The sequence below is a fragment of the Rhea pennata genome, chromosome Z (genome assembly GCF_028389875.1).
Source record: "Rhea pennata isolate bPtePen1 chromosome Z, bPtePen1.pri, whole genome shotgun sequence".
Classification (NCBI taxonomy): Eukaryota; Metazoa; Chordata; class Aves; order Rheiformes; family Rheidae; genus Rhea; species Rhea pennata.
The window spans coordinates 38,087,203-38,101,329 of record NC_084702.1 but is presented as its reverse complement, the minus strand read 5'-3'; the positions used below and the strand labels follow the sequence as shown (position 1 = coordinate 38,101,329).

At 40.1% G+C, this 14,127-nt stretch overlaps 1 protein-coding gene across 1 annotated transcript in view; it reads left to right on the top strand.

Annotated features, from left to right (window-relative positions):
• The window catches only part of ZNF475 (zinc finger protein 475), a 32,479-nt gene extending 19,097 nt beyond the window's left edge, over positions 1-13,382 (top strand). The window contains exons 9-10 of the mRNA XM_062599080.1: positions 9,492-9,672; positions 13,138-13,382. Coding sequence (XP_062455064.1) covers positions 9,492-9,672; positions 13,138-13,289 — 333 coding nt within the window. The 3' untranslated portion in view covers positions 13,290-13,382. The remainder of the gene's footprint in view (positions 1-9,491; positions 9,673-13,137) is intronic.
• Positions 13,383-14,127: the final 745 nt, after the last annotated feature.

Below are 14,127 nucleotides of genomic sequence, written 5' to 3'. Positions count from 1 at the left end.
CTTCTGAAAATGGGGTTTAGCTGTCTTGCATACCAAAGCATGCATACCAATGCTATACCGAATATTTCTGAAAAGGTTTTAAAAGTCAAAGCCTTGAACATGCTTGACTCATGCTGTTTCTCAGTTTTCCAGCTGCTGAATAAAATGAAGATAATAGCATTACCCCACCTAACATGAGAATAAAGACAAGGTGAGGTATGTTTGTATTATGCTATTTGAGGCTGCTGATTGATAGATAATAGCAAGAGAGGTCCACTACTCAGCTAAGTCTTTTGTAATACCCTGACAGATTTCGCAGAACAGGCAAATAGTGCAAAGTACTGCGCAAATGTATCTCTGGCTATACGAAACTAGACATTTGCATTGTGTCACATTACATTGTACCATTTGCCAAAGAGGTTGCATTGTTCTAAAAGTGATTGTACAATGAAAGGCAGTGATAACACATGTGAGTGAACCAGTTGTTTGGCCTCTGCACAGAATTTTGTATGTTTAAACATAAGTTTGCTTTCTTTTGTATCATGAAAAATATCCAGAATTATAGTGACATACAAAAACAAGTTCAGAGTGTGGTTTGGCATTGAGAATGACTTTGTAAAAATGTTGCTCTCTTGCGCAACTCATCTGCTCCCTGCATGGATTCAGTCACATCTGCTGACTTGCTGAACAACAACATTATTACCACTTTTTCCTTCTCTGAGTTCTGCAGAGCCAAAGTGAAATGTATTAGAATTTCTTCCTCCTTGTGTCTGAACAACAGGTTTCCTCATTTGCTTCTAGTCAGTAACAGTTTTTCAATCCCAGAAGAACTAAAGAGGCTGTAATGATGGAAAGGTATAATTGATTCTGAAGGAGCTTATTCCTTGTGATGACTTTCAAGAAGTGAAAGTGGATTTTACCTCTCTGAGGTTCTTTATTTTAGTATTTTTAGACCTACTTTTTTGTACAGAGGTACAGTTTAAAAGCAGAGCTAGGAATGGAAAGAGTGAAAGAAATATCCTTTGCTCCTGTGGACTGCTCAAGATTGGAAGACTACTTCTAAGAAGTAAGCAAAGGAAACCTCTTTTCTGTAGGTTTAAATTCTCTATGTGAAGGTCTCCACCTCCAGTAAAAAGTTTTGAAAGGTGCACACATACAGGATGTTGAAAGCACTCAGCTGACAGAGGGCCGCAAATACAGTATGTAGAGAGACAAGTCTGGGTATACCATACAGTTTTCACAGTCTTTTTCTAGCAAATGGTTTTAATTTTACTCAATTTACCAACTACTCGATTGCTTATTAATTATATGAATAGAGTAATGAAATAGCAGTCTGCTTTGGTCCTGGCAGGAATAGCATCAAGCTCAAGGTATCAGTTAGACCTGGTTAATGAGAAAGATATAGATAAAACTGCTTCCAGCCCTCTTTTCAGTGGGCTGATGTTACTTCTGTAGTGTCCTGGTGGAACACGAAGGAGAGGGTCAGAGGGAATTTCTTAGACAGACTTCGCAGGATTCTTGGAGGAGAAAAACACCGGTGGGAGTCCATGTTTCACTTAACAGATCTATTCTGAATGTGAATCAGTAAATTATTTAGGTACCTTTTTAAATAGCATCTTTTAAAGTCTTGATTCAGTAAAATGTCAGAGGAAAGGAATAATGAAAAGAATAACATATATATTTTAACAGGACTGTAACACTACTTCAAATATAAAGAAAGATGCCCTGAATTCAAAAGCTGGATTTTCCTCATTTTAAAAGTAGAACTCACTGATTCTGCCATACTCCCTGTAAAGGCTGTTCTACCTTTTCAACTGCAAGAGTTTACACTGAGGTACCTCTGTCTTGGAGTTCTTTCCATTAGCAAGTGCAGGATCAACTAGACTAATATCATTACTGAAAAATGCTTATTCAGTTTGGTCATAAATGCCCTTAATGCTGGAGACCCAACAGCCTGCTTAAGCCATCTCTTCCACTAACTATCCTAGCTCTTAGAATACATGAACACATCAGAGTTAATAATGTCTGACTATGTAAAGCAAGCAACAGTCTGTGCTTAATAGACTCTGAAGGATAACATCAGCTCAGATATCTTGATTCTTTTATACTATTTAGATTCTGCTGTGATAGCTTTGACAATGACAGTGATGTTTGGTACTATTGAAACTCAGACTTGTACTAGAGCAGAATGTGTTTATTCTTTCTCGACCGAAATGTTTCCTACTGCCTATGTGGAAGAGTGCTAATGACTTTCTATGGATATGTGTTCTGCAATTTTTTGGACAACAGATGGTGATAACTTTAATCCTAAAATCCTATCAGATGTATCATTAGCATCTGGTGCTGCCATCTGCTGTTTTCTTCCTATTGTTTTAACTACCTACAAAATAAAAAGATGTTAGTGATCTCCTTTTCTGTATTATAATACAGAAATCTTGAAAACCTGTGTAACAACAAAACGTTGATGCCATATCTTGCATTAGCATAAAGTCATCATGCGTAAAATGAAAACATCTTAAGATGCCTTGTAATTCTAAGGAAGATGGGAGGTCACCTACAAATTTTCCATTTGTCTCAGTTGCAGCAGTTTTGAACGTCTTATTAGAAGACTAGTGACAAATATATTTGCAAATACAGAAAAGCAAATGAAAGGTTGGAGTGAAGCTCACTGTGTATTATTATTGTGAATGATAGAGGTTCCTGCCTTTCTGCGTTTACATAAATGCCATGTTCACTAGACATTTTTTGTTTGTTTATTTTTCAAGATAGTACGTCAGGAGTAAAGTGGGATATTCTAGCGATTCCAGTGGAGTTAAATCTGTAGTTACCTGCATCATCAGGCATTGTTACTGCACTTCGTATGTAGGCATACAAACAGTCCTAACATTAGTCTGTTGTGGCCTGTCAGCAGCTGAAAGTGCTGGAGAAGGCTGTGAAATGCTTCTTTGGATGACTGTGAGAGCCACTCTATGGATTCTCTCAGTCCCTTATGCAAAATGCCTCTTAACTTGTCAGACAGAGTGGAATGAGTGGAAAAGGTTGTTTTTATAAAATATGATGCTGTCATTAAGTATTTCTACCACTTTTTTTTCTGATCCAGTGTTCTTGGGCAGTTCAAGCCTATGATTAGAGCTATGATGAGAGCTGCGATGTGGATCAGGCAGTCTGTCCTCCTCCCATTAAGTTACATGGATAACTAAAAGAATAAGAATTCTGGGGGTCGTTCAGTCCTAGATAATAAATTTTTATAGATCGGAGCTTGGGAGCCAGTCTTATTGAGTGTCCTTAAGAGGAAATTAAAAGCTTTGTTCAGTATGGGAGAGTTTGACCTCATGTAAGGTCATAGCAGCAGCCTGGGGCTGACTTCAGGTAACATCAGGTCTGTTGAAAATGCATAGTTACGTAGCCCTCTGAGTTAAATAACTTCATTCATGGTAACATAGACATACTTAGCAGTCTCTGAGAAAAAAAGAAAATACTGAAGCACCAGGAGAAAACCTGATTGCACTGTCAGGTATTTGTAGGCATTTTTGTAGCAACACATTTCCTCAGGAACAGACCTTCCTTACTACCCTTTTCAAAAGTGGAAAACAAAGGAGTAAGCAGACAGCTTAGCCACTGGCTTGTGAGTAGTCTGGGTTGGAAAATTCTGGTGATTCCAAAAATAGTTCAGTTTCAAACTGCAGGCCTCCAGATGTGACATCTGGGTAGGAACACTCCAAGAAGAAAAATAAATGAAGGATGAATACCATCAATTGTAAAAAAATCCAGGCAAAACTTATCCTACCTGAGACCCGACAGGTAAGCAGTGAATGAGCTGTTGCTACAAATTGTACAGATATTCTCCCTCAGTTTTTATTTTCTAATTTTTACAGTATGTGTATTTGCAGAGAAGAATTGTATGTGAAATTTAATAAGTGGTGATGGTTCAAACCCACTACATTACCGATAAAAATCTTCCAATTTTTATAGTGATCTGATTTATTTTAATTAATTCTGGTCTCTACTAATACGTCTTTCCTGTGAAAGTTACAAAAAAAATAAGGATTTCTACTTGAGCAGATTTTTGAAACTTTTTTTTTTTTTTTTAACCAGATAGCATTTAGTTATACTAAATTGATAAACTTGGAAAACAGGATTCTTTGTTCAGCTCCAGGCCTTGTTTCCCTTGATTGTAACACAGAACCCATCCCTGTCAGGATCTGGAAAGATCAAAATAGTGCTCATCATTGAATCTTCAGGTTTTCAGGTGAGACTGCCAAAAGTACCATTTCAGGGAGCTTTGAACTTTGGAAATGTATCCAGATCACACGGGGTGGAGATGACTAACCTTTGTTTTACAGACCGCTGACAGCTGTTCAACACTGAACAGTATGTCACAGTTACTTCAAAAGAAATAAAATGGATTTGAATGAGGGAGTCAGAGATAAAAAGCTATTTCCATTCACTAGGGAAATATATTTAAGGTAGAAGACGCTTGACTTTTTAACCATATTTCTTTTTTTTCTGCTACATTAATTAAGAGTATTTATTTTTTAAGAGATCTTTCACCCATCTTGTATCAGGATGTAAACTCTGGTTGAAGCTGTAAATTTGTGTTTATTATGCTGTTCTGTACATTGGAAATGATTGTGATGGTGCATGCTAAACAAACTTATTTTTTTGTTTGTTAAACGAATTCCTTTATACCATCCCAGTAGTATAAGAGTCACTGCATACTGGCCTGGATGAGGGGACAAAGTGCCTCCTCACCAAGTTTGCTGATGCTACCAAGCTGGGAGGAGTGGCTGACACTCCAGAGGGCTGTGCTGCCATTCAGAGAGACCCGGACAGGCTGGAAAGTTGGGCAGAGAGGAACCTCATGAGGTTCAACAAGGGCAAGTGCAGAGTCCTGCACCCAGGGAGAAATAACCCTAGGCACCAGTACAGGCTGGGGGCTGACCTGGTGGAGAGCAGCTCTGCAGAGAAGGACCTGGGAGTGCTGGTGGATGACAAGTTGACCATGAGCCAGCAATGTGCCCTTGTGGCCAGGAAGGCCAATGGCATCCTGGGGTGCATTAGGAAGAGTGTTGCCAGCAGGTGGAGGGAAGTGATCCTGCTGCTTTCCTCAGCCCTGGTGAGGCCTCATCTGGAGGACGGTGCCCGGTTCCGGGCTCCCCAGTCCAAGAGAGACATGGAGCTGCTGGAGAGAGTCCAGCGTAGGGCTCTGAAGATGATTAAGGGACTGGAACATCTCTCCTATGAGGAACAGCTGCGAGAGCTGGGCCTGTTTAGCCTGGAGAAGAGAAGACAATCAATGCTACAAATACCTTAAGGGAGGATGTCAAGAGGATGGGGCTGGACTCTTTTCAGTGGTGCCAAGTGACAGGACAGGAGGCAGCAGGCACAAACTGAACCACAGGAAGTTCTGCTTGAATATGAGGAGGAATTTCTTCCCTGAGAGAGTGACAGAGCACTGTACCAGGTTGCCCAGACAGGTTGTGGCATCTCCTTCTCTGGAGATCTTCAAGGTCCGGCTGGATGCAACCCTGTCTAACGTGTTCTAGGTGACCCTGCTGAGCAGGGAGGTTGGACTAGATGATCTCCAGAGGTTCCTTCCAACCTCGACCATTCTGTGATTCTGTGAATGTGGATCAAATTGCTGTTTTCCAGTTTGCATCTAGTAAATCATCTTTTCTGCTGAATGGCTGGGACCAGGCTAATGAAAACTAGAAAGGAAAATGTGTTTTCAGTATTCTCACGTGGCGTTTTTTAGAAAGCCACTTTTAAAATGCTACAAGCATGCCCACTGAAAGGAAATCCCTGAATTGAAGAGCTTGCACTATATTATCCTACCAAAAGTTTACTGAAGCCTAAAAAAAACAGGTCACAGGCAGCCTTGACTGGAGTGATGGTGGGGTTAAGTATCCTGTGAGGAGGAAGTGGGGCAAAAATCAGGATCACACACCCAGACTTCAGGAAAGCAGACTTTGGCCTCTTTGGGGGTGTGCTTAGAAGAATCCCATGGAATGTGGTCCTGGAGAGGAAAGGGGCCAAAAAGCTAACTGATATTCAAGAATCGTCTGCTCCAAGCTCAAGAGTGGTCCATCCTAATGAGCAGGAAATCAAGCAGAGGAGGCAAGAGGATGAACAAGGTACTCCTGATTAAACTCTAACCAAAAAAAAAAAAAAAAAAAAAAAAAAAAAAAAAAAAAAAAAAGGCATACAAGAGGTGGAAGCAGAAGTGACACAGGAGGAATGGAGGAATACAGAGACACTGTTCAAAAGTACAGGGACAGGGTTATTACAAAAGCCAAAGCCCATGCAAGACTGAATCTAACAGGAGAGTGAAAGGCAGCAAGAAAGGCTCTACAGGTACATAAGCAGCAAAAGCGAGGCTAGGAAAAATAAGGGCCCCTTACTGAATGGAGCAAGGGCCCTGGTTAGAAATTACATAGAAAAGACTTGAGGTACTTCATGCCTTCTTCACCATACTCTTTACTGGTAGGACCAGCCTTCAGCAATCCCAGGCCCTAGAGACCAGTGAGAAAGTCCTGTGCAAGGAAGACTTGCCCTTGGTGGAGGAGAATCAGATTAGGGAACACTTAAACAAACCAGACATGCACAGGTGCATGGGACCCCATATGGTACACCCATGGGTGCTGAGGGAGCTGGCTGATGTCATCACTCTCGATCTTTGAAAGGCCATCTGAGGAGGTTTCTGACGGCTGGAAGAAAATGTAATTTCTGTTTTTAGGAAGGGCAAGAAGGAAGATGTAGGGGAACTACAGGCTGATCAGCCTCATCTCAATCCCTGCAAGGGTGATGAAGCAACTCACCCTGGAAACCCTGTCCTAACATATGAGTGACAAGAAAATGATTGGGAGTAGTCAGCCTGGATTTATGAAGGAGAAATCATGCCTGACCAACCTGCTTGCTTCCTGTGGTGAAATGACTAGCTTGGTGGATGAGGAGAAAGCAATGAATATTGTTCATCTTGACTTAAGTAAGGCTTTCAGCATTGTCTCCCATAGCATCCTCATAGATAAACTGATGAAGTATGGACTAGGTAAGTGGACAGTGAGGTGGACTGAGAACTGGCTGAGCTGCTGAGTTCAAAGGGCCATGATGAGTGGCACAAAGTCCAGCTGGAGGCTAGTCACTGGGAGCGCATCCCCGGGGGTCAGTACTGGGGCCAGTACTGTTTAATATCTTCATGACCTGGAAAAATGCACCCTCAGCATGTTTGCAGATGAGGAGGGGCTTGTACACCAGTTGTTTGTGCTGCCAGTCTGATGGACTTCAACAGGCTGGAGAAATCGTCAGGAGGGAAACTCATGAAGTCCAAATGTGAGAAATACCAAGTCCTGCCTCTGGGGAAGAATGGCTTCATGCACCAGTACAGGCTGGAGGCTGGCTGATTGGAAAGCAACCTTGCAGAGAAGGATCTGGGGATCCTGGTGGACAGCAAGTTGAACATGAGCCAGTAATGCCCCCTCATGGCAAAGGTTATTGGCATTGTGAGCTGCCTTAGGAAGAGCATTGCTGGCAGGTGGAGAGAGGTGATCCTTCCCCTCTGCTAAGCGCTGGTGAGGCCACATCTGAAGTGCTGGGTCCAGCTCTGGGCTCCCCACTACAAAGAAGACATGGACATATAGTCCAAGTCCAAGAAGGGGTCACAAAGATGATTAAGGGGTAGGAGCATCTGACATATTTGGAGAGGCTGAGAGAGCAAAGAAATGGCTGAAGGGGGATTTTTTCTCAAGGTACATAAGTACCTGATGGGAGGGAGTAAAGAAGACGGAGCCAGACCCTTCTCGGTGGTGTCCAGTGGCAGGATGACAGGCGACAGGTACAAGTTGAAACAGGAAATTCTGTCTGAATATAAGATAAATATAAGAGAATAATATAATAAATATAAGAGAAAAGCTTTTTTACTGTGAGTGTGGTCAAACACCGGATCAGGTTGCCCAGAAAGGCTATGGAGTTTCTATCCTTGGAGATGCTCAAAATCTGACTGGACATGGTCCTGGTCAGCCTCCAGAGACTGAGGGAGTTGAACAAGATGATCTCCAGAGGCCCTTTCCAACTTCAACTGTTCTGTGATTCTGTGAACTTTTCCCAGCAAAAATACACTCTGTAGAGTAGTATTTCTTCATGTAATAGAGTTTACATGTGTGATACAGGAAAGAAAGCTTATGCAGATTATTCACTAATGACATTTTCAGACTGTAGCATAAATGCAAGAAGAGCTGCCCAGAATTTCTTGAATTCGCTAATGGGCTGACAGAGAGCGTCATAAATACTGGAACAGGTTATGTATTTGTCTTACACAGCAGAGGGGAAAATGAAATCTCCACCTCTCTTGCTTACGTGAGAAAAGTCTCCCCTGTTTGGTCTGGCATGGCTCTCCCTCTACGTTTAATTAAAAGAGAGGAACTAGGTAGTCTTTCACCTATATTGTGCAACCAAGAATGAAGGAAATTCTGATAATTTGAGGCACATCGATGTGCCTCAAAATGATCTCTTTGCAGTATGTTTCTACTTTACACTACTATTGGAGTGGGGTTGGTACTGACACCACGCCTAGTGCAGGATGTGCCTAAAGACACAGTTTAGTCCATAATCGGCAATACCACAGTAATTACATATTTTTCAAGCTTAGAATATGTATTTCTGGGTTTGGAGGCTGAGTTTTTTTTTTTTCTTGAGCTATTTTTCTCTACAAAAGCAGATCTGCAGTACAGAAACAATGACTTGCTCAGAGTCCAGTTCTGCCTTCACTGAAGTCACTGGCAGGATTCACACTGAGATCTTTGGGATAAACAAACAACAGTTCCTTTTTTTTACCCCCAATCCTGAAATGTCCTGGGTTGGTTTTAATCTGTCAAGGTCAAGAATTCCACCAGATAACCAATCTGTGGCAGAAGTAACACAGCATTAGTTCCCACAATCACAGATTTATCACAGTTGCTCTCTGTTTGGCTTAAGAGAAATGCTAAGGCCTGACGTGATACTTTAACTATGCTCTGTCTGGAGATGAGGTCTTTCTGCTGTTGGATTAGCATGTCAGCAGCTCAGCTGAGGCAGGTTTTGTTGTTCTTTTCCATGCTCCTTCTGTTCAGTAGATAAAAAAAAAAAAGGGATTTACGTGTTCAAGATTGTCACTGTACCGCAGCAAGTTGATCAAGCAAAGGAGTTCTCTCTGAATGTGATAAGTCAGCATTTTCATGAACTTCCAGGCTGATTGTGTGAAAACACCAGAGTTATATGGCTATTAATTAGGTGACACATGAATTTTCAGCCCAGTAGCTGGAGAAGGCGCATACTTGTTCCAAATGGCCAGTTAATGAGGCAGTATCTCTTGTAAGCTTCAGGACTGAATGCAGGTTTACCAAAACTGATAGGAACATTAATAGTGATTTCACAGATGTAAATCAGTTTCTTTTTCAGCATGATTGTTTTCAGAGTTGTCTGATTCAAAATCAATGTTGAAAACAATACTTATTCTTTGTTATAATTGTTATTTGCAGCCACCAGTGATAAGACGGCCACCAACAATTATTTGTTACATATGTGGCCGTGAGTATGGAACAAAATCTATTAGTATCCATGAGCCACAATGCCTGAAAAAATGGCATCAGGAGAACGACATGCTACCCAAGCATTTGAGAAGGCCAGAACCCAAAAAGCCTGAAGCCAGTTACGTACAAGGTAAGCTACAGACCAAATGAGGAATGGGATGAAGGAAGTGGGAGAAAAGAGAAAAGAGGGGGGAAAAAAAAAAGGACTAGCTTAGCAGTTTGCAAACACCCTCATTCAATCCAAGAAAAATCTAGACATTGTAAGACTGTAGCTTGTTTTAAGCTTTTTGTTAAGCATCCTGTTCTCTTTTTGCACTGCATCAGTGAGAAATAAGAGTAGTCATTGCCTTGTGGGACATGTCTCTTTATGTGTCAGTACCTTCTGAATCACAACACAAAAAGATTAGGAACCTGCTTCACAGCTACATCATTTCTTTTTGGCTACTTTCAACACTGTAGAAGAGCATATTTTAAAATGAGCAAAAGTATCCAAGAATAATATGCAGACTGGACACATACAATCATTAAAACAAAATACCCTTCTGGCAACATAGCAGCTGATATCTCAGCCAGGCCAGGTTTTACACCTATAGTGTTGGTTATCAAAAAAAAAAAAAAAAATGCCCAATGCTCTATCCAATAGTAAAGAGTGACCTCTAAAGTGGGAGTTCAGTGGTAAAATAAGAAAAACAGTACCAAATGTGTGAGAACTACTAGAAAATAAGGTATTTTTAAAGGCTAAACTATAATATATACTGTAGTTTCTGATTTCTATTAAAATATTTGCAGAGATAAAGTTGCAGTATCTTCTACAATTAGTATCCAGTGGATGCTGTTAGACCTTTTATTTACAAGCCTTAGAAGCTTACATTTTGCGACATCATAAAGCTTACTTAATAAGACATTTTAACATAAATGCAGTGGAAAAATGCTGTATAGTATAAAATAAGCATTCTATTTCTGTCAATTATGTCATGTTTGTCCGTTTGGTCTATTGTATAAGATGCTGAGATTCCCTCTTCTTCAAATGAATTAAAAGTGATGATCCCTAGCACCTTGCAGAGCTGAGCTCCCATATTTATCCAAGGGGAATGTATTCTCTGTAGAATCAAGCTGAATTTTTATTTAGGCTTTGCTTGGAAGTTGATTCGCTTCCATTGGATGCTTTCCCTGGCCTTTCCAGGTGGTCTGAGCTAGTTTGGGCCAAGTTTGGACCACTTGCACCCAGCTGGCTAGTTCACCCACTTTTTATTTGTATTCTCTGTAATTTCCAACAGCTTCCCTTAATGTCTGAAAAAACAGACAAGTTCTCCCACAATTCTCTGGGAAAGAATCATACTGTAGATCATTTTCAAAACAAAGAAGTATGTCCCCAGGAGATGCACCCAAAAGAGAGTAGAATCAATGAGAATGCTAATCATCTGTTCAAAATAATAATAATAGGTGCTCAAATAATATCAATATTGGCTAACAGATGTCAAGTAGCTGAGCTGAATCTGCAGTAAAAGATAGGTTCAAAAGGCATTTTCATTGCATTTACTCTTACTTAGTTTTTTTAATTTTTATGTGTGTGATAAAAAAGATGGAGAAAATGAGAATTCTGTCTGAAAGAGGAGGATGCAAAAGGACAGTTGAGGTTATTTTGAAATACACTATTCTTATTATGAGGAAGTGGAAGCAAAAAGACATCTACTCTTTGAGAGAACAATCCAGCAAAAGGCTCCCAGATATGAATCAGAAAATTGTCTCATTTATGCAGTGAGTCATACCAGGCGCCACGCGTCTCCTATGAGGTGTTGTGTGCCCACACTTCCCCAGGGGGCACTGACCTGCTTCCAGCATGTGTCCCTAAACATTTGCTGATGCAAGCCTGATCAGTTCTGTAGCTTGAGCTGAAACTGTTGTTCCCCTTACAGTTGCCTCATGCTCCTGGCCTCCAGAAAATAATCTCAATGTTGTCCTTTTTCCATAGGACATACTCTCGATCATCTGGTAAAGGCTGTAACTGACTCTTAGTCTACATACACGTACTGCATGTCTCACGGTCTCTCAGTTTAAGGAGGAGGGACTACCCTGTTGTTGAATGGAACAGGCAGTGTTCAAAATAAAAGTTCAGAAATACTAACTGCTTACATAAAACTTTTTATAACTTACAAAAATCCCCTTTGAAAACTATAAGTGACATGGCAAGACAACCACTGCCCTGATTACACAGTGTTTTGTTTGTGGAATGCAACACATGCCTGTAAGGAGAAAATCATCTCTCTTTTTCTCTTTTTTTATATTCAATAAACTTTCCAAAGTACAGAAAATACACATTCATTTCCTGCAAGCAAAGGGATTATTTGTATCAGCCAAGAAAAGAAACACTACTTGGTTGCTCTTCTAACAAAAAGAACATTAAGAACAGACATATTAAGAGATCTAAGGCTTATTGTGGTTATGTGAACCATTGGTTATGAATCATGTTAAAACTGTATGGGCCTTTAATGAAGAGATCCATGGTGCGCCAGTGACAGAAACCATGGAATATTTTTAAATGTACAAATTCTTTTCTTTTTAAAAATTGTGTGCTGTTAACAGTTCAAAGGCAAAAGCAATTATTTTTTTGGCCATCTTCTGTATTGTTATACCTTTTGGAAAGTGCACAGCAAATACAGCTTCAAATCAAGCTATATGGATATTTTCTTTATGCACTTCAAATGAAGACTCAAAGATCTAAATTCAGGTATTAAGCAACCTGCCTGTCATTTTTGGAAATGAGTTTGAAACAACACTGTGTGAAAGTCTATTTCAAGATGAAAGTAAATAAGATTTTTTTATACTCAAATACGATCTTGAAAAGACATCTGATGTGAGTGTTTGAAGAATGCTTCTGAACTTTCAGAGTAGTCAGTCTTTCTGCAATGGAAAATAACTGAGAGTAAAACTGGGTTAGTGCAAAGGTGACAATAGACACATCAATGCAGTGACCTCACAGGAAGCTGTGGCTTAAAAGAACTGTAGGCTTTGTCTGTAAGAGGTTTTAGGCTTACCTAACCTTTAGTCAAGTTGTTGGCAAAACTTATATAGACTTCAACAGGAAGAAAATTGGGCCCCTTGTCCAGGGCGGTACAAAGAGCACATTCTCTGCGATATACTCCCTCTCATTGCCATGGTCAGATAACACATGCTTATTAAACAAAACTTGAAGTAAAGCCAAAAAGTGAAATTTGTCGATAATAGTATGTATGCAAAGATGTTAATAATTAGCTAAGAATGCATATCATAACACAGAGCATGATATTTTCCCTGTACTCTCATACAATGCAGAATGATTCATTTTGAAGTTAATTTAATTCAACCCCTGGGACAAAAAACAGAGTCTTTTATATACATATACGTGTGTGTGTGTGTGTGTATATATATATATATATATATATATATATTTTACTCTTTTACTTTTTTTTTCTTTCTTTTTCATTTGCAAAAGCAATATGGTTTGGTTAAAACTGAGAGGCTCAGTCAACAGGTATTTCCTGAAAATACTTTCCATAAAGAGTTGAATGTGGGTCTCCAGAATGAAAACTGATACCTTCTTTTTTTAATTTTCCAGCCAAAGGTTTCTATGATCTTGATTCTGTAAACGAGGCTGCCTGGACCAGCGCCCAGAACCAGCTAGTTCCATGTGATATTTGCAGGCGTACTTTCCTTCCAGACAGACTGATCGTCCACCAGAAATCATGTAAACCAAAACCTGCAAAGTAAAGTGGATGTAACACACATGCGTACATATGCATGCACACTCACACACATGAGTGTGTGTGTATGCATGAGTACACACACACGCACACATAATTTTCAACCACACTGTGAGAGAAATAAAATCCAGCTGGAGAGCACATTGTCAGATCACATGATCTGAAGATCTCTGGAGAAAGATCAGCACTAGCTACTGCAGTGTGAGGTCAAATGCGGTGATTTTTAGCCCAGCAGTAGCAGAAATGCGTCCTCATTTCAGATATTCAGGTAGCATCCATCTTGAAATCAAATTTTGAGAGGGAAGAAATAAGAATACTTGAAGGTAATGTGACATTTCATCTTTACTCTCATTATACTGTGTTTTGTTGGGTACATGGAGTGTTCAAATGAAGAACCCTCACTAGCTGTTTTTTGAATCATTGTCCTGTCTGAATGTCTGTTGCCCAAATGTGACATGTTCTTCAGCCCTGCTTCTATCACAGCCTTTCAGGTTTAGCAAGCTGGACCTTGGAAAGCAGTTATGCCCTTTACATGCGGTTCCCATTCTATGAAGCATATTTGTTTTGCTATTCAGAAAGGACAGAAAAAAATGGCCTGTGTCTGTCTTTGATTGAGGAGATCCTCAAGAGAGTATCCTACAGAGATCCTTCTTGTTGTCTTGCTTTTCAGAACAGATCTATGAGAGTGGGAGAGATGGTGTAATGTCAAGAGCTTCTTTATCAGCAGGGACATCTGGCTGCATGTCATGCTGTCAGTGAATGCTGTCACCTACTCTTTCAGAAATATGAGGCAATTTAGAGGAAATAAGCATTTTGATGAGAAGTAATTCACTGAATTTCAATGG